This window comes from Papilio polytes, unplaced genomic scaffold (genome assembly GCF_000836215.1).
Source record: "Papilio polytes unplaced genomic scaffold, Ppol_1.0 DF824047.1, whole genome shotgun sequence".
In the NCBI taxonomy this organism is placed as follows: domain Eukaryota; kingdom Metazoa; phylum Arthropoda; class Insecta; order Lepidoptera; family Papilionidae; genus Papilio; species Papilio polytes.
In genome coordinates this window covers 2587038-2613009 of record NW_013525157.1, presented here as the reverse complement: position 1 = coordinate 2613009, position 25972 = coordinate 2587038, and the positions used below count along the sequence as shown (strand labels likewise).

Below are 25972 nucleotides of genomic sequence, written 5' to 3'. Positions count from 1 at the left end.
ATACGTTATACAGTAATGTAGATAAACATGCAAATATTTGAACTTAAATACCCTAAATTTGTAATCGTCGGCGGGTCCGATGAAATTGCTGTAGTTTGTAGCTCTTAAAACGATCCACGTTATAAAATAAACAGTTAAACTTGATAATACCGATGCCATGTATCTAGAAAAAAAACATTTTACGAATAATTGATTCTATTTCCAAACATTAAATTCAAACATCGTAAAGGTTTTTGAACTTACCTAATTGACGTTAAATCCGATCGAACTTGTAAGGAATCAGAAATCGATGGTATTATCGCTAAGTGAGATATTTGGACTATCGCCCAGCCTATTTGGAAGACTACTATGAGGGAGCCGTAGTAGAGAGGCATCCACCACGAAAGGTAGGCTAGGTTTTCACTGACGTTGCAGCCGAGACATCTCACGAATAGCAATGGAAATGTGCACGCCACTAACATGCAACCTGAAACAAGTTAAGATTTTTTTGTGTACAGAAAAATGGATGCAATAGTTGAGCCGTCTTAGTTTAATCTCCTTTGCAGCTTGTTGTAAAATAAATTAAGAAAATTATTGGATAACAATAGCGTGTAAATTGTTCCATACCTGTTAGATGCCATATTTTTTTGGTGCTGTACTTATCGGCTAAAACTCCTACTACAGGCGTCGCGAGTGCGTCTACAACTTGCCCTGGAAAATATCAATAATTATTGTCAATTCAATATGCACGTTTATTTCATGACATGCTGTCACGCCATCCATACAATGATATTTAACTATTTTTTTAAAAGACAGAGATGACTCTATTCTTGTTGCCTAGGACAAATTTAATATTTTGTCCTTTTGTTGCGGTTAAATGGGTCTATAGTCAATGCAAGGGTCTTCAAAAAATGTTTTATTAGCGTTTCTATTGGGCAAAAAGAACTGTTTTTCGAATTTGAAAAATTTGAATTTGGAACTTGAGAATCCGGAATACAAAAATCTCATTAAGAATTAACCGGCGGAGTTACGAAACCCGACCCTATTAATAATCATATTTATAACGTTGAATTTAACTAACATTTGTATTCATAATATGAACTTGGTAAGAGAAATAGATTTTTTAATATAAATATTTTCAATGGCATATCTGTCCACTATTGTATCCTATCACAAAACTTGGTAAAATCTGTTTTACTTATACTTGCGTTACCTTAAGCTTGCCAGATATTATGGGATTCGAATGACATTTTTTTGGAAATTGCATATTTAGTTAAGAAATATTTTTTTTAATATAGCTTAAAACGTTCCATAATGATTATGACTAGAGACTTAATTCATCATCATCATTATCATCATCAACGAGCGAGGGTTGGCACAGTGCTGCTCTACCATACATGTCTATCAGCCGTCATATCTTAATCCACTCCCTTCTTAAGCATATACTCTTTCACAATCCATCTACACTTTCTTCGGTCCTCCTCTACTTTTGTAGCCATCCAAAAACAATCTTAACACTAAACTAGAGACTTAATTCACAGATATAATATAAGAATAAGAAAAGAATAAGAAAGATCTCTTTATTATTAAAATGAAAAATTAATAAACACATACAATGGTTTTGTAATTTCAAAATATTTGGTTACAACGTATATTATCTTTGACTATTTCAAAGTTGTTAATCGACACCGCCTTCAAGGACATAGGCAATAGGTTTAGATGTAACTTGAATCATGTGAGTACTTGGAACTTACATTATTACGTACTTTACGAAATTAATGTTTATTTTTCAAATTACATTTGTAATCAACTCATTGTTAAAACATTAGTAGTGTTAACGTCAATCTTACTAATATTATAAATGCGAAAGTTTAGATGGATGGATGGATGGATAGATGGATAGATGGATGGATGGATGGATGGATGTTTGTTAGAGTTTGTAGCCTAAACGGCTCAACGGATCTCAATGAAATTTGGCACAGGTTTACAACATAGTCTGGAAGAACACATAGGCTACTTTTTATCCCTGGAATTGTTACGGTTCCCGTGGGATTCATTAATTTAGTGTTTTAATGTTTATTCGATCATTCTGCAACGGTTCAACATATCTTATTGAAATTTGGCACAGATATAAAACAAAGTCTGGAGTATACATGGGATAAGCTTCATCCCCGAGAAATGTCCAGTTCCCGAGGGATACATAGCTTTTTGTAATTCATATAGTTTGTATGTTTTCTAATACCACGCGGACGAAGTCGCGGGCTACAGCTCGTTATAAATAAATGTACGCAAAAAGTGAAATCATTTTTCATGATTCAAATTTTATATTATATTGGAGTAGATATTATATGTATGTTCTGTAACAAATGAAAAAAAAACTGGCTTAATGCTTTAGGTTAAAAGATATTAAAGTCTCAATACGGTTTATTAAAAAAAAACTGCATAGGTAATGACCATCGTATTTTGCTTAGTTATCTATTAACTATATCTACACATCTTACTTTATAAGTGTGAAAGTTTAGATGGATGGATGTTTGTTAGAGTTTGTAGCCTAAAAAGTTGAACGAATTTCGATGAAATTTGGCGTAAATGTAGAGGATAGTCAAGACATCAACACATAGGTTACTTGATTTTGTTTTTTGTAATTCCACACCGAGGGAGTCGCGGGCGAAAACTAGTAATTTATAAACCTTAAAACTTGTGCTTATTTCTCATAGAAGTTACGTGCGTTCGGTATCGCGCGGTTCCACACGCTAATGGTCACTTAGATCTTACCTAATAACAGCATACCCCCGGCCACAGCAGCTCTCATTTCAAGCACGGCTTGAAAGTAGAGCATCATGTATGAAAACCACATCGCGGCGCATAGGTCATTGTACACGTGTCCTAGACCGTAGACCACCTTTTGATCGACATGCCACCACCGACGTCGCTTGAAGGGAACACTGTCAAAAAATTCATAGTGATTATATCGATTTAAACGTAGACATTATATATTTGCAAAGAAAGTGTAGCGGTGATTAACACCACGTGGATTAGCTTGCTTGTGTCGCTGTAGCAAAAAATATCTTATTGAATAAACTGATCAGCTTAGTAAAGCATGGCAGAAAATACAAATATTTATTTAAAAGAATAGACTAGTTACCCGCTTTGGGTACACTTGGTTACATAAATAGAGGAATAGGGGCGATGAATCTGTGATAACATTTGCAAGAATTAATGCAGCAGATTTTGGTTATTCTAATATTGCTTTTAGATAAATTGAAAACATAAAGTAGTTAATTAATATCAAGTTACGATTTATATGAACTTATATTAGTAAGTATGCAAAGATAAAATTAGTCGAAATTCATTAACTTTTAAGGAAATTGTGGAATTTTATTACACATCTATTTCACTTTTATACATAACAATATGATTATATATTTGTTTGCACATTAGTTTAAACAATGAAGTAAACAACAAAATGTTATTAAAAAAGAATGATAATAAAACATTTCCTAATGTAAACGTAAAGTATGTACTATTCATTTATGTAAACTCTACAATTAAACACAAGGCAGCCCTTAAATAACATCCTATAAAATAAAATGACATGAAAAATATACTTAATTATTCATGTTTGGTAATTCTCTTAGTGTAAATACTGATTACGTATAAATAGATAAATTACATTTATCTTCAGTTGTTGAATATTTACTTTAGGGACAAAAACTTTGTATGTAAATTTATGATGAATTAACTTACGGGTACTGCATGGTTCACTAAACACAACTTGCCCAATCTACAAACGGTCTGACACTTCAATGGCAACCACTAACCGTAATCACTCAGTTAATGGGATAGTTAAGACAGGAAAATAATGTCACAATTTCGTTGAAAATGACAAGGAGGAAACATTAATTTCCTTTAACGAGAACGGTAATCTCCAATTTAACCCCTAATTTATCACTCGCTGGGAAATGGATAAATTGCACAATGCAGTGCCGCTCAAATGCACATGCAATACGACATGAGATTACAATCAAATTAATAAAAACAGATTAAATACCTTATTTCCAATTCATTATCATTTGAGATGCCATTCTCTTTTATTTTAGGTTCCTTAATTGTGGTAGCTCCGTAATTAACTATCATGTTTAAACACTAATAAAAATATCTTCTAAATTTAAATAAAAATTTTCTATACTCGATAACTTTTCACACGGTTTTCTAAAACTCACACAATCCAACGTTCAGTCGGCACGTCCAATGAGCAAGCGATACCACGCACTTGTGCCTTTAAGTGCTAGCCTAATTTAGACGATATCACAAAAGGGATTTATTTTAAATCGTTTTAAAATAATAACTAACAAGCTTAAATATTTGGCTTAAATTTTCTATAATTCTTTAATTTCTAACATACTTAACATGTCTTATTTAGAAGATACGAAGATTTTTTATATGGACTTTGTATGAAACGTGCTTCCGAAAATATTTCGATTTAACCGACTTAAAGAAGTGTAATAAATGAATAGTAACTCAATAAATAAGAATAAACATCAATGTGGTGTTTAAAATATTGAAAAACGATTGAAAAGAGTATTTTTAAGTTACCCGAATCAAAATTTAACGTGTATGGTACACTTACGTCATAAAACATTTCAGAGTTAACCATTTAAAATGATATCTAATGATTAGTTTTTAAATGATCGGTTAATTAATTAACAAATAATACATTAGTTTTTTTACCATTAATTTCATTAATAATCTTTAAGAAGACAAATTAGGTATTGGTTTTTTCATATAATTACTTTCATATTAAATGCATGTAACGATATGACTCAGGTTTTAGTCAATTGTTCGATCTTTTTTAGTTAGATATCTAAGTATTTTAATAATTCAAAGACGCGTGAGAACTTTTCAAACAAGCTTTAGTTCTTTTTGTACCATTACATATTTATCTATAAGATTATTAGGCTATAAACATTATCATTATATTGTAATAAATTCAATAACTGCGATAAGAGACTAACATATCGCTAAATATTGCACATAAATTATATACACCGTTCTCTAATTACATAAGAACGCATGAAAACGTTTTTTATTACTACAAGATACACGTTAATTCTCTAATTATGCAGAATTATGCGGACCCGTGCCGTTTACTACAAATTAAATCATAAACTATTGAAATATAAAAGATATATTCGACAACTAATATCAAATAGGTTTATTGGAGCATGAGGCGGTCTCAGGAGTAATTCGATACTTACGGAAGCCGCTAACAAGTCCACTCACCCACAAGTCGCAAGTAGATAGTGACTAAATTGTGTCATCCGTGTGGGATCTCAGACCATTACAATTGTCTCCTACTCGTGGTCTGGGACCTCCAAGAAGAATTCAGTAGGTAGTTAATACATTTCAAGATAAATGTTGAATGTTTGTTCGTGATGAAGTCAAATACTAAATTTATCCGGAAACAATAAAAGAAAGTCCTTCAGTGAGTATAATAGATAATGTAAGATTTATTTGTAAACTAGCTTTCGACCGCGACTCCATAGGCGTGCTATTAAAAAAACAAAACCAAGTGTCATATGTGTTCTTCCAGACTATCCTCTACACCTACGCCAAATTTCATTGAGATCCGTTCAGCAGTTTGGGCTACAACTTCTAACAAACATTCATCCATCCATCAACTTTCACATTTACAATATTAGTATGATTTATTTACACAAGACATTTTTTGGTTAATGATGATGAGTTTCAAATAAGTGAATATATTTTCTATTATAAATAGAACGAGTTCTTGATAAGATTAATTACTCATGAACTTTTTTTTAACATTTTTTTTGTAGTTTTAATCTTTAAAAAGTGTGATGCAATTAAATTTCGTTTAAAAGCGACATTATTTTCATATTAAGAAACTAGTGTGGTCAAACATAGTTACGATTAATTTTTCATAGGTTAGAGTTGTAAGGCGCGATTTCTTTATAATTTAAAACTAGCCGTTGCCCGCGACATCGTCAAAATGTAGCCTATAATATAGTATAGTATAGTAGTCTATGTCGGCTACCCTTCAGTGATAGCCAAGCCGTTTCGAAAACAGACAGACAGACGAAAAATTTTTAAATAAGATTTTCGTTATCAGTAACGCAAAAACATCATCTTCCCGAAATCTGAAATTTTTCTTTTGATGTTACAAACACACTCTAATTTTATTATATGTATAGATTCTGGAATACATAATAAGTACTGTCCAATTTCAAAACAAACTATAGTCATTTGCGATTCGTCACGTCGGAGGTCGCGGCATAGTACTTATGAATGTTTTTTTTTTAATTTTGAGATGTTGACCGATAATATTTATAACCGTGGTGCCCTTGAACGTTAAGATGTTATAAGTTAGGGACCCATAGTAGATTTCAAATCTATCAAATATGTTTAATTTTTCCTTTGTAAAAATATTAACAAAATAATTACTATTTAGTAATATTTCTTGTAATCATTCTATTTTATGACTATAGTTTGATATTTTCATGCAATAAAAAAAATGTTGTTAGTACCTATTGTAAAATATGGCGACATCTATAGCTCATTGTGGTAGGCATGCAGCAGTTACGAGACCAGTATGTACTGTGGTCCGCAGAAATAACAAGTCCCAGTACCTATTCTCCATTTCAAAAGATAGATGGCAGCACATTTTTTTTTTAATTCTTTGTTTTGTACATTTGATTTAAATCACGATTTAAATATGAACACAAAATATAAATCACCCTTTACACTAATATATCTAAATTTTAAAGCAACTTTTGCCTTTTTATCTTTTAATTTCTAATAAAAAATAATGTAGAACATGATATCACGAAATCGTATTTTGATATTTTTTTGTCAAAATAAGTAATTTATCTGCATTTCAAACCATTTACAATTCTGTAACATTTAATTAACTGATACCTATATCATTTTTTTTTCACTTCGGACTATTAATTTTTTCTATGTTCTGAAATAGTTTAATTTAACCTATATGTAATTATTAATTAATTAATTACATTCTGCCAAGGGCATTCGTTATTTAAAAAAAATTTACACTTGTGTGTAAAGTTAAAATTGCTCTTTGAATTTGCCAGGTGCTTCAGAAACTAAAAAAAATGTTTTAGAATTAGACGTTTTAAAAAAAATAACAGTCGTTTTGAAGACTATTGTAGAATCGCAATAAAGAAACTGATTTCCAATGTAAGTAAAGGAAATAAACGCTTATGAGCATTGGTCGAATAAATACGAAGTGAAATAAATTTCGCAAAAAAGCTTTGGTATACATGTTAAATTATGGACAAAATGTCGGATAACGTTGCAACTGAATCGTACGTCACTTGATAAACGAAAATATACAGGATGTCCGCGGACAGTCACAACCGATTGCGCAACTGAGCTCCGACTGTAATTTACAGGCGCCACTAGCGAGACAGCATTACAGCGGGATAATTAAATTCGTCATTAATTTGCCAGCACTAATGGCAATTAATGTTAATCAAGAGACAGTTTTAATTGTATCTTTTGTTATAAAATAACCGACACTTCAATTGTGAGATTTTTATAACTATATTACAACCGAAGAAATCAAGCTGAGCATAACGAACCCAGATTTTGGTCCATTACCTTTCCAGACAGAAATCTATACTAATATTATAAAGGGGAAATATTTTTGTATGTATTTAAATAACTCAAAAACTACTGGGCCGATTTCAAATATTATTTCACCATTAGAAAGGAATTTATCTATGAGTAACAAAGGCTTATTCAGAAAAATAAGCGTATGTTTCTCACAAAGAAGAATCTTTATACTTTTTTGATTTCACGGAGACGAAGTCGCGAGCAAAAATTAGTAACATATAAACATGTACCGTATTTGGGTCAGTACACGTTCATGAGGCAGAAAACAGTCAGCTTGCAATATTAACCGGGCGAAATGGAACCACGCCTATCAACTGTCTAATTTTTCACCTAATAAAGCTACGAATGGATTAAATTTGTTACCCTGTATTACTCGAACGGAGTTTAAAGTCGGTCGTAACTCCAAGGAATAAGAAGGAATTGATAATGCCATTGAATTATAGCAATCGCAATACTGATAGTGTTTGCTTCTTTATTTCTATTAAAGTTATTTATAGTGGGGTAGGGTTTGCTTGAAACTGGTGGAATAAGTGATTCATATAAATGACAAAATAACATTGGGTTGTAAACTTTTTTTTTTACCTTCTTAGGTAATTTTCGGTAAGTTTTAGAAATTTAAACCGATAACCTTTTTGTTAATATTATTTTCTGATCACGAGATCGTGGGTTGAATCGCATGTAACAAGACGGACGTTAGTTAGTTACACCGGTAGAGGTAGACCTAAAAAGAAATGGATGGATTGCGTGAAAGGTGACATTTTTTTTTATAACATAAGGTGGCAAACGAGCAAGCGGCCACGTGAAATCGCCAAAATGGCGAAGCGACCGCTGCCCATAGACATCCGCGATTGCAGATGCGTTGCCTACCCTTATCCGACGGAGGAGGAGACGCACATAAAGAGGATATTTCCCCTTCCTATGCATCTCCTCCACCGTCAAATCCACTTCCTCTTCCCAACCTCTCTTTATAAGAAAAGAGTGGTAAAGCGACTTAAATTAGGCCTCCGGCACCACACTCACATCAGATGAAACACGGAATTGCTTCCATTTCACGCCTGTCTTCTGTGTGGTCGTGGTATTACACCGGGCGTGCCGGCCCATTCGTGCTAAGATGTTAAAGCGGGCACTACCACTGTAACAAATGATGACATGATCAAGAAGGGAGTGATGACTGAGATGACGGATGATAGAGTTATTTGGAGGACGAAAACCCGGTGCACCGACCCTACGGCATAGAATAAGGCAGGGGAGATGATGATGATGATGTGATTGTGGGTTCGAATATTAAAATACATTTATTATCTTGAACCAAGTCTTAGCAAAAGTGGATTGTAGTTTAGTTTAGGTAAACGATTACGTAAATCAAATTAATTCTTTGTTAACTTATTCTGTTGTGTAACAACAATTTATATGGTTAATGCACTTAAGAATGCGAACAACAGCGCATTTGCACTTCTCATGTTTATTTCATTGTTGCTCTAGAAATTTGCAACGTTTCAAATGTACGGGTGCAAAATTACAAATGTACTTTCCAGTATTTGTCGGAGGTAAAACAAATATAAGTAAATCTTGTTATGTTTTAATAATTAGTTAGTACTGAAGGTTTCACATCACGCTTGTTTAAAATATATATGAAAAACGTGTCATTTAAGAAGTAAACTTGTAAGTAAGTTTGCATAAGTAATTGAAAATCTTCTAATAACCCTTTTGTTATATTAGTCCGATTAAAAGTTATTAATTAGAGTTATGTCCGGTTTTCCAGTTACTTTTAACTATTCGTTAGTGTTTTTGGTTTGATAAATTCGTGAAGTACGTTTCTAAACTACGTAACTTTAATAAATTAAATGGAAACTTCACAAACCCAGCATTATTTTGTATAATTTATATTACGCACAGAGCAGTAAAGTAGATACTTAATTTTAATTCGTAGGTAGTACAGAGCTAAATAAATTGATGTAATGTTGATTTGTTTAAATATTTTAATTGAATTATTTGTAAACGAGGCCGCGACAAATTGAAATTACAACGTGCATTTAATTTGATTGAATTGCGGCTTCCAGTTGTAATGGTTTTAGCGACATCTGTTGGGCTTTGGAAGCCAATTTCTGTTACACGCCCGACACCTACGACCTACGCAAACATTGTGGCTGAACGATTTATGATATATCATTAATTATAACACCTGGAGTTTGCACATGAAAAGGTAATCGAAAAATTTTATTTCATATCTTTAATGTCTTATTACTTTTATAGTCCCGTGCGGCTTCATCTGCATGAAATTATGAAAATTTTATATTATTGTTTACGTTTGTCGAATCAATAGCAAATGTCTAAATGACATGACGTCACAAACCTTGGCAATCTTACTTCCTTGATGTTGGCAGCAACTTATGATCTCTTTCCCACATTAGGATTTTTATAATAAACTATATAGTGAAAATATATAGCCTAAAGTGTGACGTAAGTGTAGGATTTTTTATTGAATCAAGAATTATTTTCAAATATGATGTGATTGCTGATATCTTAGGCAACAAAGAAGTATGTGTTTACGCTTTATTATAATAATATAGAAGTATAGATATAGATTTAGCTAATGACTTATCACATTAAATAACAAATATATCAAAATATTTGAAAGTTATTGTATGAAAATAAATCATTAATTTATATCTTAACAATGAGAAAACTTTTTATAAGAACAGAAGCAATTTCTAATAAAATCAGATAGAAAAGAAATATTATATTTGACATTCCTACCAACTAAAAGTTTTAATTGTAAAAACTATTTGTATAAATTCTTAAGAAAATTCGATATCTTAAACACGTTTTCCAAACGTGCGAAGCGTGGGAGTTATAAAGCAGGTTTACACTGATCGGAATCTCTTGTAATTATTCTTGAATAATGTTCCATTTGTTTTGGATATCTTATTTGCATAGAAATTGAATTAGTATTGTAATTGGATGCCTCATTCGGTTTTGTTAGCGCTTTGAGGCAGACATCTCTGGTATTAAGTTTGTTAAAACTAACGCAATGTATTAAATGTGAATTAAATTTACTATGTAACATGAATTTGGATGTTGATGAACAAGGGATAAGGTTCCATATTCTACAAGACGTGGTTATCCAAATAAAAACAATTCTAAATATATAAATGCAAAGATTTAAAAACGGTATTTCAAATATAGTAAATAGACAATCTCAGCGTCGCACTAAGCCAGCATTTCTTTGTTACTTTAATATAAAAGTAAGCCGACGAACGATTTTTATTCAAGGAACGGCTAACAATATCTCGCCGCAGCCTGTCAGCTCGCGTCCATTTTCACAATATTGATGTAACACATGATGTTAACAAGTTTTTAGCTAAACTAATTCTGGAGAAAAGTACCAACAAGAATAGAAATAAGATTTACTTACGAACCATTTTCTTTAGATTTCCAAGTATTTTGGACGTTGTGTTAATTTTACACAACATAAAAATCTTTTTCTATTGCAGTTTCTTTTTTATGTAGATCTATTAGAAGTTCAATTAGTAGTTGTCATATGTCACAGGTCTATACTTAATCGTATTAATAAATTCATTCAGATATTGCACACGAGAAAACGGCGTGCAATTTAATCCTATTCCTACGTCATGCTGTGCGGTCACCAATCATACTTCATACTGATATCATAAATGCGAAAGTTTAGATGGATGGATGTTTGTTAGAGTTTGTAGCCTAAACGGCTAAACGGATTTCGATAAAACTTGGTATAGATATAGATAGTATAGAAGAACACATAAGCTACTTGCATTTGTTTTTTTTAGTTCCGCGCTGATGCAGTTGAAAGGTAGTTGTTAAATAAAACATATGCGGAATATCGATTTTCTTCTCTACCTACAAAAATATTTTACCATGCGTAAACATGGCAAGTAATATTAATACATACTTATTACCACAGATAATATAATATATACTACGAGTATTACAGTATAAATTAGAACCGTTTTAAAGCACAAGTCGGTAGTACAACAGGTGTAGTGGACTGCATTCCTTGGCCCTAGAAAAACTGGATATCTACCGACGCCTGCGATCAGCGTAAGCGGAGATTAGGGGCATTGGTATATAATTTATTTAATAGTCAATTTGTAGCGGAAACTATGAAAATTACCTACTGTTAGGGAGTACGCGTTTTACCGTTACTAAGACTAGTAAGTACCACTACTAGGTACTCAGATGTTGAAAGCATCATCTATACTCGTACTAATATTATAAAGAGATTTGCATTTTTGTTTTTATGAAATGACTCAAAAACTACTGGACCGATTTCAAAAATTCTAGCACCAGTAAAAAGCTAATTTATCACTGCATAAAAAAGGCTGTATTTTTACTATTTTTAACTTCACACGGACGGAGTCACGAGTAACAGTTATTCTGATACAAAAGTTTATTTAATTACTGTTGATATTATTTTTAACTAGAGATATTCATGGTCATTTCTTTATTTGGTTTATCCATGTAAGAAAATGTTTGCACGTTTCTTCTTTACTTGTAATCATTTCATTATTAAGGTAAAAATTGTTAATTTAGTAAGTGACAAGTACGCAACAATTATGAATTTGTCATATAAAAACTTTACTAAGAACTTCATGAATAATTCAGGAAAAAAATAAACACTTCAACCTACCCTTAGTTAATGGTAATACGCGTAGGACGTTATTGACGTCACCCAGCCAGAGGAAAGGAATAAGTACTGAGTCATAAACTGTAGGAATACTTCCAGGCGAGCGGTCATTTGGAGAAAGACTTATAAGCACGTGGGCGCTTGAATTGTTGTATGGAGGCGTTAACAATACTGTACACGTAATAAAATCCATATAAATTTGTACAACATTTATTAGATTACAAGAAAGTTATCTTTAACATTTTAGAAAGAGTAAATATAATATAAATTCAGCTATAAAAAATAGAATATATTATCGTGAAAACATTCACAAGCTAACAGTGGTAGAGCCCGCTTTAACATCTTCGCACGAATGGGCTGGCTCGCCCGGTGCTATACCACGACCACACAGAAAACAGGCGTGAAGTGGATGCAGTTCCGCGTTTCAATTGATGAGTGTGGTGCCAGAGGCCTAATTTTAGTTCCTTTCCCTTCCCATCCTTTCCACTTAGGAAGTGGATTTGAGGATGGAGAAGACTTCCGCATAGGAAGGGGAAATGTCCTCAGTATGTGTCTCCTCCTTAGTCAATTAAGGGTAGGCAACGTATCTGCAATTGCGGATGTTTATGGGTAGCGGTCGCTTTCCATTTCGGTGGATTCAGGTGGCCGCTTGCTCGTTTGCCACCTCTTATTATAGAAAAAGGTGATTGCAGGCATAAGTTATTAACAACATATGAGAAATATTAAAGCTTACACTTCGCTTTAGTAAAGCATAAATCATAGAAGGGACCTCATTTAACACGCTATGTATTAAGACATTAGGAAGGTTAGAACTGTAAACATAAATTGTTCGCGGCCTACATACATTAGTTAGCGAAATTATTTGCTAATTTGTACCGAATGTTTGGCCCATCCAGGAGTAACGTTGGGCCTAATCTACTTCATTACACGAGCTTTAGTGATAATTAACGCGGCCTGTTACAATTCCACAAAATTTCGTGGTTAAGTCACGTACGTTTATGCAAATTTTTAGCGCTCTGATGTTCATGTTAATGCGCTTTGTTAATTTGTCTCTGACACGGCTGGTCCTTTTTAAAATGCCTTTTTACGACAATTTAGAATTTTTAAATGCTAATTCAATTAAATAGTGACGAAGTAATTCTTTAGGCTGTAGTTAAATGCAGTATTTTAAAGGGCACACGATCAGTGGATCGCCTGAAACATTAAGAATTCCTTTTCATTTTCTTGTAAAAAATCATCTTTCTCCTTATCCTACTCCCGTAGGGTCGGCGTAACAGATTTTTGTCCTTCAAGGTAAAAATTGTCATATATATTATTCGAATAGAAAATCGTTAGCGTAATAGCTATTAATGGCTGGTACTGCGTGCTCAGCCACTGCGTATCTTAGCTCTTAATTATCATTTACAAGGCAAATAATAAACTCTCATATAGTCGTTAATCACATGATATGCAAGTGAGATGTCTATTGATATAACATTTGGAAAGTATTGATTTTTGTTATTGTAGATGTGTCGGTAATTCTCTCGTCTCGTTAAGAGACCGGTCGTTTGTTCCCAAACGCATTTCACAACGAGATGTAAAGTGAAGAACACACGGTCCTGTGATTGCTTTGTCGGCAACTAAACAACTTTGAACCATGCTCTTTTAAAAAGGGATCTCTTTTCGAATGTATGACTATTATGGTATTTTTACCTTTTGCGTGTGTTTATTTGTAGTGGACTATTACGCTATGAGCGATTTCATATTTCAGTTCTTCATAACATCACTAGATGTTGCTCTCAACGTCGCCCGCGTGAATTTAAAAAATAATAAAAAATATAGCCCAAGTTACTCACTGATAACAAAGCTTTTTAGTTGTGATTTTTCTTTAAATCTCCCAGTAGTTTTTGAGTTATTTTGATACATACAAAAATAAAAATCTTTACTCTTTATAATACTCGTATTAGTATTGATTAGTTAATAGTATACTTTGTGCTTATTCTAGTGATTTAAAATAACAAAACGTACAAATGCGTCTAAAGTAGTTTGGTGGACTAAGGAGTTCAACCTGCATAAGTTTATAAGCTTTATGGCTTCACCAACTTTAATCTTTGCGTATAGTATATCCTCTTCTGGCTATTGTCTAGAACTGACCTAACTAACAAAACAGTGTTTTGTTTCATGTTTATAATTTCCTATAAGTTTCTTGACGAACCTAATTCTGATTGATTTGCATGCACATGGTGTAAATACATTGATTGTCAATCTATACTATTATAATAAATCGTAAACACACACTTCTTTGTTGCCTAAAAAGTCAGCAATCACAGCATGTTTTCGAATAACTCTTTCTTAATAAAAAACCCTACACTTACGTCACGTATTTACGTAGGCTATATATTTTCACGCCGTTAAACTAAGGGGTAAATATCTTGGATAAAAACCTTAATGTGGGAAGGAGACCATAAGTTGCTGCAAATATCAAGGAAGCGAGGTTGCCATGGTTTGACATCATTTTGACATTTGCAATTGATAATTTGACAAATGTGAACAATTAAAAGTTTTTTTTATAATTTCGTGCGGATAAAGTCGCATGAGACATGACAGCTAGTTATAAAAATAACAAAAAGACATGCTAGTTAGATTGTAGAACCAAACAATGTAATTGAGCGGCCCTTTGTGAACAATTGGCACAATGCCTGATCGAAGCTACCCTGACATTTGTGTCGTTTAGCATAACTTGACATTATTCTTGATTGAGCCACGCCAGCCCACTTTGAATCTGACTTTGTCTTTTATTTTACAGCTGCACATGCTCTATATACTACGAAAGGTCTTATTTACGAAAATAAATGAAAGTTGTACAATTAAGTTTTACTTAGTATTGGAATCCAGCTTTTAAATGTTATTTCTTACGTCGCAGTCCTTGGCATTTTTAATTGTAACTGATTTAAGCTTTAACAAATTATACTTTAAGTGCAATAAAAATTAACTTCCTATTAAGTACTATCAAAGGAATTCTTACATACTATCTTCTTTATTTAGTTTATTTTGCATATTAAATAAAAAAATACGTTATATTACTCAATTAATGTAAAATAAATTGAATTTCTTATCTCCTTTGTCTTTGTCTAGAAGAGAATGTGTTATAAAGTAGAGATAGAACAAGAAATGCTATGTATTTAAATTACAAGTTGCTAGTTTTTCGTCATAAAACAAAGGATGCTCGGAGAATACGAGATGGGGATGCCATTTCTTGTTGTAAGATTGAAACGTTTCAGCGCTGAAATACATGTTAAAATGCAATGATAAAGCACTTTCACAAAGCTTCTAACAAAATACATTTTGTTATCATGATTGTTTTATTTTAACTTTTAACGTTATGTTAAAATCTTAAGTACGTAGCTAGTGAATTTTAAACAATAACATTATAATTTGGTTTGCTTCATAAGTGAAGGGAACTGGTTATACGAGTAGAAGTGACGTCATTGATTGCATAAACTTAGTTTTGACAAGTTATTAACAATGCAATAGACAATGGAATTGTACGTTTAGAAAGACTAAAAACTATAAAGGTTTATTATTTACTTGCGGCGTTTGGGATGTTTAACTATTCGAAACAAATAAAGTTTGAGTACTATTACTAAAACATATTGAATACTTAGACAAAATCTGCTTTAGATGGTCTTAAAAGTCTCGAAGTTAACGCGAGGCCTGCAAGTAATGTCTTTAGAATTTGGAACAGGAATTACGTATTCAAATAAGGATCAGGTGTAGCTATGAATTTAATATAACCGTTATAAAAACGTTGATAGTTAACCTGCTACCCGCTGGCCGATACATCAAAGAGCATAGTTAAGTGCGCGCGTTGAAAGTTAACGAGTGACCGTTTTTAGGCGACTGTATATTTTTTACGATATTCGGGTGAAAGGTCCCCTCCAATGGATTTAGTATCGGTAATGTAATATGTTGACGTAACTTGAGATGTCATTAACCAATGGCGCGTGTAAGGGCAGTTGTTGACCTTCAGATGTTTATCTGTAGTTAAATTGAGGGATAGTATTGTCTATCAGGACATCAGGAGGTAATGGGTTGCCCTCCGAGATAGATCAATGACCTTAGGAAAGCCAGATGTCATTAGATTTAGCTTTCTCTGACGCATTTGGGTGGACATTAATAGGACCATTTTCAGCAAAGATAAAGAGTTAGGGCGTAGACACACCTTTGAATAAACTATCGGACAACTAATTAGTCTCGCTTTGATTCCTATAAGCTTACGAGCATTTGGATGTGCGTATACTAGTTACTCGATTTTTAGTTGTGCAACTAAACAGTTGAATTTGCTGCGAAACAATCGACAATCGCGCAACAGTTATGCGATAGTTCAGTCAAAGGTGTGCGTCCGTTCTTATGATGATGATGATATATTTTGAAAATTCACTACATTATTATTTATGTTCTAAAAACTATAAGTTGATTTTGTTAAAAAAATACATTTTTAAATAACGGTACAAATAATACATGTAGAACTTTAAGCTTTAAAGTAGTTTATAACCAATTATAGTTTCTTCTTACGGGAATCAAAGCATGATAGAAATATCTGTAACAACTTTACGGCTTACCTGTTATCTTGTGTTTGTTGTTTTTTATTGGATGGACAAGTTGTGAGAACTCATCCAATTATGTCGTCTAATGGACCGTGGTATGTGTGACAAGTTAGGAGAGTCTTGTTTACAGACTACAACGTGTAATTACACTGAAATCACATAGTTGGAGTTAGTTAACTATTTGATACGTTAATACAATAACATCAGAAATTTCAGTACAGTCAGCTACATAAATAAGTACATATATACAACATTTCAGAAACTTCTACACTACTGCATATCTTCGGTTTTAAAAAATTCTATGCTGGTATCTGTTCATAGTTTTCCGACCACGAATTAAGGCTATCAACTAATACATACGTATTTTTTAAACAGAAAGCTTTTATTCGTTTTAAAACTTTTTAAATGTATACATTTTTAATTTTGTACAGCTGACTGTACCTTATGTATCTTTTAAATAATTATTTTCAATTTATTGTATTACAAGCTTTATTCTGTCTTTCTAGTTTTAGTTACTGAAAAAGGGTTAGCCTTCTTAAAGATATTTACTTCACCTGGTATTGAAGTATTTTGCACATGTCTTTATGGCTTTTATTATTCAAATTTAATAAAATGCATTCCAAAGGGGTGTAATGAATGCTGTCTTTGATTCTTTATTCAAGAGGTATGTGAATATATTGTTGGGGTCCGCAGGTTCAATAAATCTGTGTGCCAATATATTGATCGAACACAATGAAAGGAATTCTTTCCTGCACCTTGTAACCCTATAGCAGACAGAGGTTATATTGAATAACCTTCCTGTGTGCAATTACATTCCTACGATGATTTATTTGTCTATATCTATACTAATATTATAAAGAAAAAAATTGTGTTTTTGGATTTTTGTTTGCATTGAAATAAATCGAAAATTACTGAGCCGATTACAATATTTCTTTCAACATTAAAAAGCTACGTTATCGGTGAGCAACATATGTTTCTACTATTAATTCCACGTGGACGTAGTCGCGAGTAACAGCTAGTATAAAATATAACATTAATCTGTATAAAATAAACAAAATATTCTTTTTAAAATTTTGATACTTATAAACGAAGTATTACTAAGAAAGATAATAATGCTATTTTTATTTAATAGTAGTTTTATAGGCATATAGTGTTCACTGCCTTTACAGGTTGTTATTGTCAATTTCATGTTAAATTTGGCAAATCATTTTATTGCAACTTCACGTTTATTTTCTACTTTATACAATTGTGCTATAAAAACTTCATTTACAAGGAACAACTGTATGACTGAAAGAAGTGGCCAAATCCTTGCACGTGTGCTACAAAAAGGGAATTTTAAAAGCGACCCACACAGAGTGTCTTTGTTTGCACACTTCCAGGTTTGTAGGTCAGTTGGTATACCGTTGTAAAGACGGACAGCTTGGCATTAGAATAAACAATATTTTAATTGTTATCATTTAACATTCCAATTCACGTATCTCTGATTCGATAATGATCCGTAACCACTACGAATGTAAAACGATTCGTTTGTTTTAGTATGCATTGACATAGAAACCCATTTGCAATAGTTGTTAGTAGCTTCCTTCTATTATTTTCGCCTGACCGTAAAGGTCTCGGGCCGTTCGTGTTATAAATACATAAACGTTACTACGTGTTTGATGTTAGCTACGCAATAACAGTATTATAAAAATATTATTTAAATTAACAACGTCACGAATGTTTCAATTATTTTCGCAGTAGGTACTTGGTCTTCGAATTTAATTTTAAGCTATCATCGATATGTTCTTGAGATAGGATTCCAGTATGAAGACCAAAACGACGGTTTTGATAATAGTATATACCACATGTCGCTGTTTCTACAAAGAGCTTTAATGTTTCTACATTTTTAGTTAATCGACATCATCACCGGCTCCACTGTACAATACTGAAGGGCATAGAGCTAACCTAACTTAGGGGCGACTGGGCTGTTGTGTACGCTTGCCCAGTGCAGGTTGCTTGACTTCACACATATCTTAGAATTTCTTCGCCGATATTTGCAGGTTTCATCACAATGTTTTCTTTCATCGTAGCAACGTTGGTTTTTTCTTCATCTAAGATTTACTCTATAATTCTGGCTATTGTTTAATTTTGTTACGATTGCGTAATAGATGTCATTTATTTGATGAAACGATGTGCGAGTGCAATTGACACAGACTAATTGGAGCCGCCACGGATGGATAATTTGCAATAATAACAGCGTTGCGATTTGTTCGCCGAAATGTTATACACGTTTAGGATGACTTCATGCGGTCACAGTTTGATTGTGCGACGCCACTGAAATTTATTGCATTTAGTTTACACGGAATTGCTAACTAACGTAAATACCAGAAAAGAGATTGTACGCATGTGACTTTCTTTTATTTATTAGGCAGTATCTTAAGGCAACACTATTTATAGCTTCAACAGTTCATTTAACCTTAAAAAAGGTTCCACACGAATGCTAATTACATGAGTGTTATTATCAAGATTATTAACAAGCTATTGTTGGAAAGTAACCTGTTATTGCACTTTTGATTATTGTAATGACGAAGCAATTTTCTAACAAAAGAGTCATTCGAGTTGTTAGCAAATTGTAGGTTATAACTGTAAGCTTACAATGATTGTCTAAAATCTCGTAAGAGTTCTGAGCAAATTTCTTAACGAGCGTAGATTACGGTTTTATCGCAACTCGCAGGTGATTGGCAACTCTGTTGATGTTAACCGACAACGGTACAGTCCATACCAACACTGGTCGCCTCTTCCGTTGTTTTTTTACAATCGCGGACTAATATTTATATTGTAATTTTTAAAGGTAAAAATTGCTTTTAAACCATTTGAAATTCTCGTATTCAGAAAAAATAAAAGGACATTGAATTTTATACTCGGCTTATTAAGATACACCCTGACGTTCCACTAATATTAAATTCCAATTCACTGACGTTGCTATTGATAGAAAATGTTATACTCGAATGGGTTTTCACACCATTCACAGCATTTAATTAATTCAACAATTATTGTATCATTACATTTTTTTAATAAAAATCATCTTATCTCATACGAAAGATAGCTTCTCTCTTTCAGTCTTCCTCTATTTGTTATCCGCTTTTAAAAATGAATTGAATGTCTTTTTACGAACGTCAGTTGAATTATTCTCAAGTTACGAGATTGATATTCAACAATAATTTAGTCCAGGAACTAATGTTCAGCTAACAAAGCGATCGTTATTCTGAATACAGTTGATTTTGAAGGTGTAATTTACCGAGTGCAAATAGGCCATCGGACCTTGTACAAGTACGTCAAAGCGTGAATAAATTGGCAGTTAGGTTAAATGCTGCGTAAAATGCTTTCACACGAGGGTACAACATTGATGCAGTACAGTATTGCAATGGACCTGGAGACTAGACAATGTAGAAATATATCGGCGAGAGTGCTAATCGATTGTATCTTTGTTTACAGGGATAGTACCTAAAAGCACTACTTAACTGTCCACTGTTCTACCCTCGTGTGAAACTGGCATTAAGGCGGGATTAACTAGCGCATGATGTGAGGAGTAAATGCGAATCAACCCTTATTGCAACGAATCGCCTGCCTATATAAATACCCGTGTACAAGCTTTATTTGCACACCACTCAACGCTAAGCACTGGTACTAAACGCAATTAAATCCTTCCATTAATCATGCCTTGTCCTGTGAAATTAAATCTGAGTTGTACAAATCATCGTCGGTTAATGCAAGATTTAATAATAACTCGGTTATAGCATCAAAAACTCAAGATAACATTTCGTTACTTTTTTAAAAGAATTTCAAGGATTTCTTATAATTTAAATTTCTACATGTTATTTACATTTATTCTTGAAAAATAATATTTTTCTCAAACTCTATCGACGTATTACTCTATCAAACGTATTGCATACTCGTAGATGTCAATGAGTTTTAATCCTACCGTGTCAAGAAAGGATTAAAAAAGCTTAGATGTTTGCCGCTTGTGTCGTATTGAACACTAGATGGCGCTAGCAGGTTGTTATGCGGCGTAGTATGAAAGTTCTTTGTCAAGAAAGATTAGGCTCAAAAATAAAATATTAAATTCATATTACAAATAAAAGAAGCAATGCAAATTTTACTTTGAATTTATTTATATTTATATTTCTTAGGTGTAATTAAAATGTAATTGATTCTTCAATCAACAATATTTTCGATGGACAATGTTGTTCCAAGATTTAAAAACACGATTGTTAAATTAATCATGCAATTTGTACTCAGAAAGAAAAAAATCTTAAATCAACATAATTCTTTATTTGTTATCGTGACTTTATCTACGATGAAATCGTGTTTGTATCAAGGCAAGAACAGGGTATTAGGTTATTAATAATTTTACAACAGACACGCGTTTGTGTATCTTATAATTTACACATAAGTCACGTACTGGGTAATGTTAGAAAATAATCCCTCTTACAGAGATTGTGTACCAAACAATTTTACTTGAACGTCAACGTCATAGCTGTTAGAGTCTGTACACACAGGGTATTATAAACGCACAGTCGACACACGTATGACGCGTGTTTATGGGGCTTATATTAAACTAGCTGTTTCTGCGCGACTTCATCCGCATAAAATTATGAAAATTTTATTTTATTGTTTACATTTGTCAAATTCTCAATTGCAAATGTCAAAATACAAATTACCTTACTATGGCAATCTTGCTTCATTGTGTTGGCAGCAACTTATGGTCTGTTTCCCACATTAGGGTTTTTATCCAAAATATTTACCCTTAAGTTTAATGACGTCCAAATATATAGCCTAAAGCTTGTCGTAAATGTAGGGCTTTTTATTAAAAGTAATTATTCAAAAATATGCTGTAATTGCTGACATCTTAGGCAACAAAGAAGTGTGTGTTTACACTTTATTATAATAGTACAGATTTTGAAATTGCCAAGTAAACTCGTTTGCATATTTACAAATTCAGAAAAACACAAACCTGCTTTGATACTGAAACACTGCACGTTTTCTACAAACTTAACTTGTATTTACGATTACATATAGACAACTTTAATATGTGCTAAATACATGAATATACAGCAATATGAATACGAGTGCGTTTTACGTTGTTGTGCGATTAAAATACGCAGTGTGTAAGGGTCCTAAATAACATCGACGTTATAGCCGTGCGTGAGAGTTTCACCGTAAAATGTACAAATTTAGTTGTGGCGGCACCGCTTTATCAATGCGAGGGGGTCAGTGTATGGGGCTAGCCAATTAATGTCTCCCCGTAATGGAAGACTGGCATTACAATGAGGGGTGTTATTATGTTAGCATTTGTTTGATTATACCCTGGTTTATGCAAAATAAATAAACATTTTCAAAGATTAACGTAGTACATGTGCCATATTTAAGTTAATGATTGTTTGTTATAGCTATTGGTAAATAAATTGGCTGTAAGAACATGATTAATTCACTTAAAATTAAAAAGTTCTCCGTATTGACCGCAGACATGACAGTACCATTTCACCGCAATAAGAGAAACTCGGAATTGGATAATAAAAAAAACTCAATCTTCAGGGGTGACACTTTATTCAGTGTAAAAATAATTTAATATGGTGACTGACCACTTATCAAGTACCGTCTTACATACACACTTGTAATTTTAATATATTATATACTGTGATTATGATTCGCTGATCAAGTAAAGTCAATAATCGTTAGATTCAAATGATTTAACCTTTTAATACTACGTATCTTTAAGTTAACTTATAGTATTTTTAACGTCAAAACTACAAGAACTACAATCACGATCAAATATCTATAAATAACTTTCAAAGCTCTATTAATAATGCTTCGGAGCAGACCCAGTCTGGGGCAATGATATTTATCTTTAGTCTATGGTCGCTTTCGCTCAGTGGACAGCCCTATTTCTATCCGTCGCATGAGTAACGCGGGCATAAATTTACGAGTGCTGACGCTAACAGAGCGGATGTCAGGGGGATGAAAAATGTAGTCGCGACACCGGCGGGCGGCTGATTGCAGGCGCCCAATCGATACCACGTCATCTGCATGCATGGCCCTTAGCCCAGCACGTTTTTTTAAACCTCGATTAATGTCAAAGTCGTTACTGATCGCCAAACGACCTGGCGCTAATGCTGATCTGCGTACGATAGCCTGTCATACAAATGCAATAGATGTTTTCTACTGCTAGTTTACTTTTATCGTAAATAAGATTTCCCGTTTACCTGACAAGTAGATGGATAGCTCTCTATTCACTTACTATTTTTTTAGTAAATCTACCTGTGGTACTCTATTGAGTGTCGCGAATTGGATGGTACAGATTGAACGCGTTCCTTCTAAGAGTGGTAGAGCCCGCATTAACATCTTCGCACGAATGTGCCGGCTCGCCCGGTGTAATACTACGGCTACACAAAAAACAGGCGTGACGTGGAAACAATTCCGCGTTTCGTCTGATGATTGTGGTGCCGGAGGCCTAATTTTAGTCCCTTTCCACTATTTTACTGATAGGGGAGGATGGGAAGGAGAAGTGGATTTGACGGTGGAGGAGACGTATAGGAAGAGGAAATGTCCTCTTTATATGCGTCTCCTCCTTCGTCAATTAAGGGTAGGCAACGCATCTGCAATTGCGGATGTTTATGGGCAGCGATCGCTTTCCATTTCGGTAGATTAAAGTGGCCGGTTGCTCGTTTGCCTTTTATTATAAAAAAAAGAGTGTCAATAATCACGAGCCACAGTCCGTCTGTACAAATGATCGGTCCCTACCGCCGCTGGTTGCGGCCAATGAATTACCGAGCGACTCTCGCTTGCAAAATCCAGTTGGCGCGTCCTGTAAGTAACGAGGTTACTTCCCTCGGTCCCGCTCCGTGTTTAGGAGCCTCCGGGAACTTTCGTTGCCGACTTATCTTCCGAAATGAACAATATAAATTATGTCGGATGGATTTTATTGCTCCGAATACTCGGCAAAGTATTTCGTATCTTATTCAATTTATTGTTTTAAGAACTCGCCTCTTACGAAGTGTTAAATTTTTTTGCCAACGTTAACTACATTGCGATCGCAGCAAATCAGAGAACGAACTCATAAAGCCGGCTGTTGAAGTATGGACTCGAGAGAACGTTTTTATGGGACACTTTATGGTCCTATTCGCACTATCCCAACTATAAATGCCGAATTAGATGAAGTGAAAAACCGCGGGTGGCGCAGCGACAAATAAATCTGTTTGTTCCGCACAAACCTTTATTGCTTCTCATCGTCACGTGAATTACGCACATAACATACTTCTCTAAGATGTATATATTGTTAACAACTTTTTGGCTTAGTATTATGAACTTGATTTTAGTTTAAAAACAAATTATAGAAAGTATTGCTGTAGAAAACAACATCCAGAATTGATAATTACAATTATCCTTTAGTGTCGCCATAAAAAGTTGTCGGTGATGAGATGTTTATTTAAGGCAATGAAATGTAGCTTTCCAGAGAAGGTATGGTCGTCTTACCGGTCGAGTTGCTAATTTCTGAGTTTTTCCGTTTTGCCAAACCAAACAAGAATTTGTAAACAAATTTTACTACTTAATATACCTATAATATAGCAAGTTTGTTAACTTAAATCATAAGTTATATAAATTCCTATACTGATCTCAAATAATATTTTTCGTTCACGATTCTCAACCAATTCTCTAACTTGCACACGGACGTGCTAACTTTCGTAGAAGGAAATCCTTGCGTTTTAACCGAAGTCGTAAAGTATGGAATTTACGAAGCCTTCTAGCGCAGATTCTTGAGTCCGACGAGAGCAATTCCGTAATACATGAGCCCTAGCGCCGGGGTCGCATTGAATTATCAGCAGATTCCCTCATACAATCTGCACTAGACACATAAAAATTGAATAAAACATCCATAATATACTTGGGTAACGGAAAAGGCTTTAAACCTAACAAAAATATAGCTAGACAAAAGAATATATAGCTATGTTCCACGTCAGCTTACTTGCAAGACAAAAGACAGAACTAATAAATGATTATAATAAAAACTAGCTATTGTCCGCGACTACATCCGCGCAGTATTAAGATAAAAAATACAACCTATGAACAAAAAACTACGAATCAATAATGTTCAATCATTCAATTAATAAATATTGTAACACAAATTCTACCGAAATTACAATTTTTTAAGAATGATCTCAAAATAAAGATCATCTTCCCGAAATCTGGAATTTTTTTGAAATTACAAATGGACACTCCAATTTTATTATATGTATAGATTACTTGCACAATAATGTTGCGTAAAATATTACTTTCTATTATCGCTTTACTTGCGTTACTAACAAAGAAAGCTAGAGGTAACAAGCTGTAAATAGGTGTTATCATAGTTTGCGTAACAAACATTGTTTGGTATTGCAAGCGTCAGTTATAATGAATGTTATTTCACTTTCACTCGCCACGGGACATTAAATCTCCGCTGGCCATGATAAGTGTGACGAAGTGCGGTAACTTTATCTTACTGTGACGTTAAAAGCTCCCTCTAAGTTACTTTTGGATTATGTAATGAGTCTCATATTTAAGACTCTTGCACTAATCCACCATATGTCTGATTGCGTCTGACTTCCCATTTTTAAAATAGTGCAGCCAGTGGAAGAGGTATTTAAATATATACATCATTCAAGTAGCGATAGCTTTGTCAGAACGTTTGAAGTTTAATCGCACTAGTGAAAAATAGGTTTTAGACCGTTATGTTATTTTACATATCTATTTACTGTAGTGGAAAACACTGGCTGGTTATATTAAACTACAAATGTATATGCATAAACTACATATGTATAAATATATACTTTCACTGAATTAGTAAATTACATTCCAGTTGAAATGTTCATAAAATCAACTATCTTCTGATAATGATAGATGTCAACTTACATCATTAAACGATGTAAGACTAAAATTACTAGAGAATATTATTCTTATTTGTGCACAATAAGTGACATTAACGTGTGCGTATTGTTTTAACACGTAGCATTTTTGACCGACTTCCCAAAAGAAGGAGGTATTCAATTCGTCGGTATATTTTTTTTTTTTTTTT

General features: G+C 33.3%; 1 protein-coding gene across 5 annotated transcripts in view; it reads right to left on the bottom strand.

Annotated features, from left to right (window-relative positions):
• Positions 1–25972, bottom strand: part of LOC106100822 (uncharacterized symporter YjmB-like) — a 42295-nt gene that overhangs the window by 3491 nt on the left and 12832 nt on the right. The window contains exons 1-5 of one of the 5 annotated variants that reach the window (XM_013279874.1): positions 5263–5394; positions 2755–2924; positions 607–690; positions 244–466; positions 52–163 (exon numbers count right to left, since the gene is read on the bottom strand). In XM_013279874.1, coding sequence (XP_013135328.1) covers positions 52–163; positions 244–466; positions 607–690; positions 2755–2924; positions 5263–5300 — 627 coding nt within the window. In that variant the 5' untranslated portion in view covers positions 5301–5394. The other 4 variants (XM_013279877.1, XM_013279873.1, XM_013279876.1 and 1 more) reach the window with 4 other exon arrangements.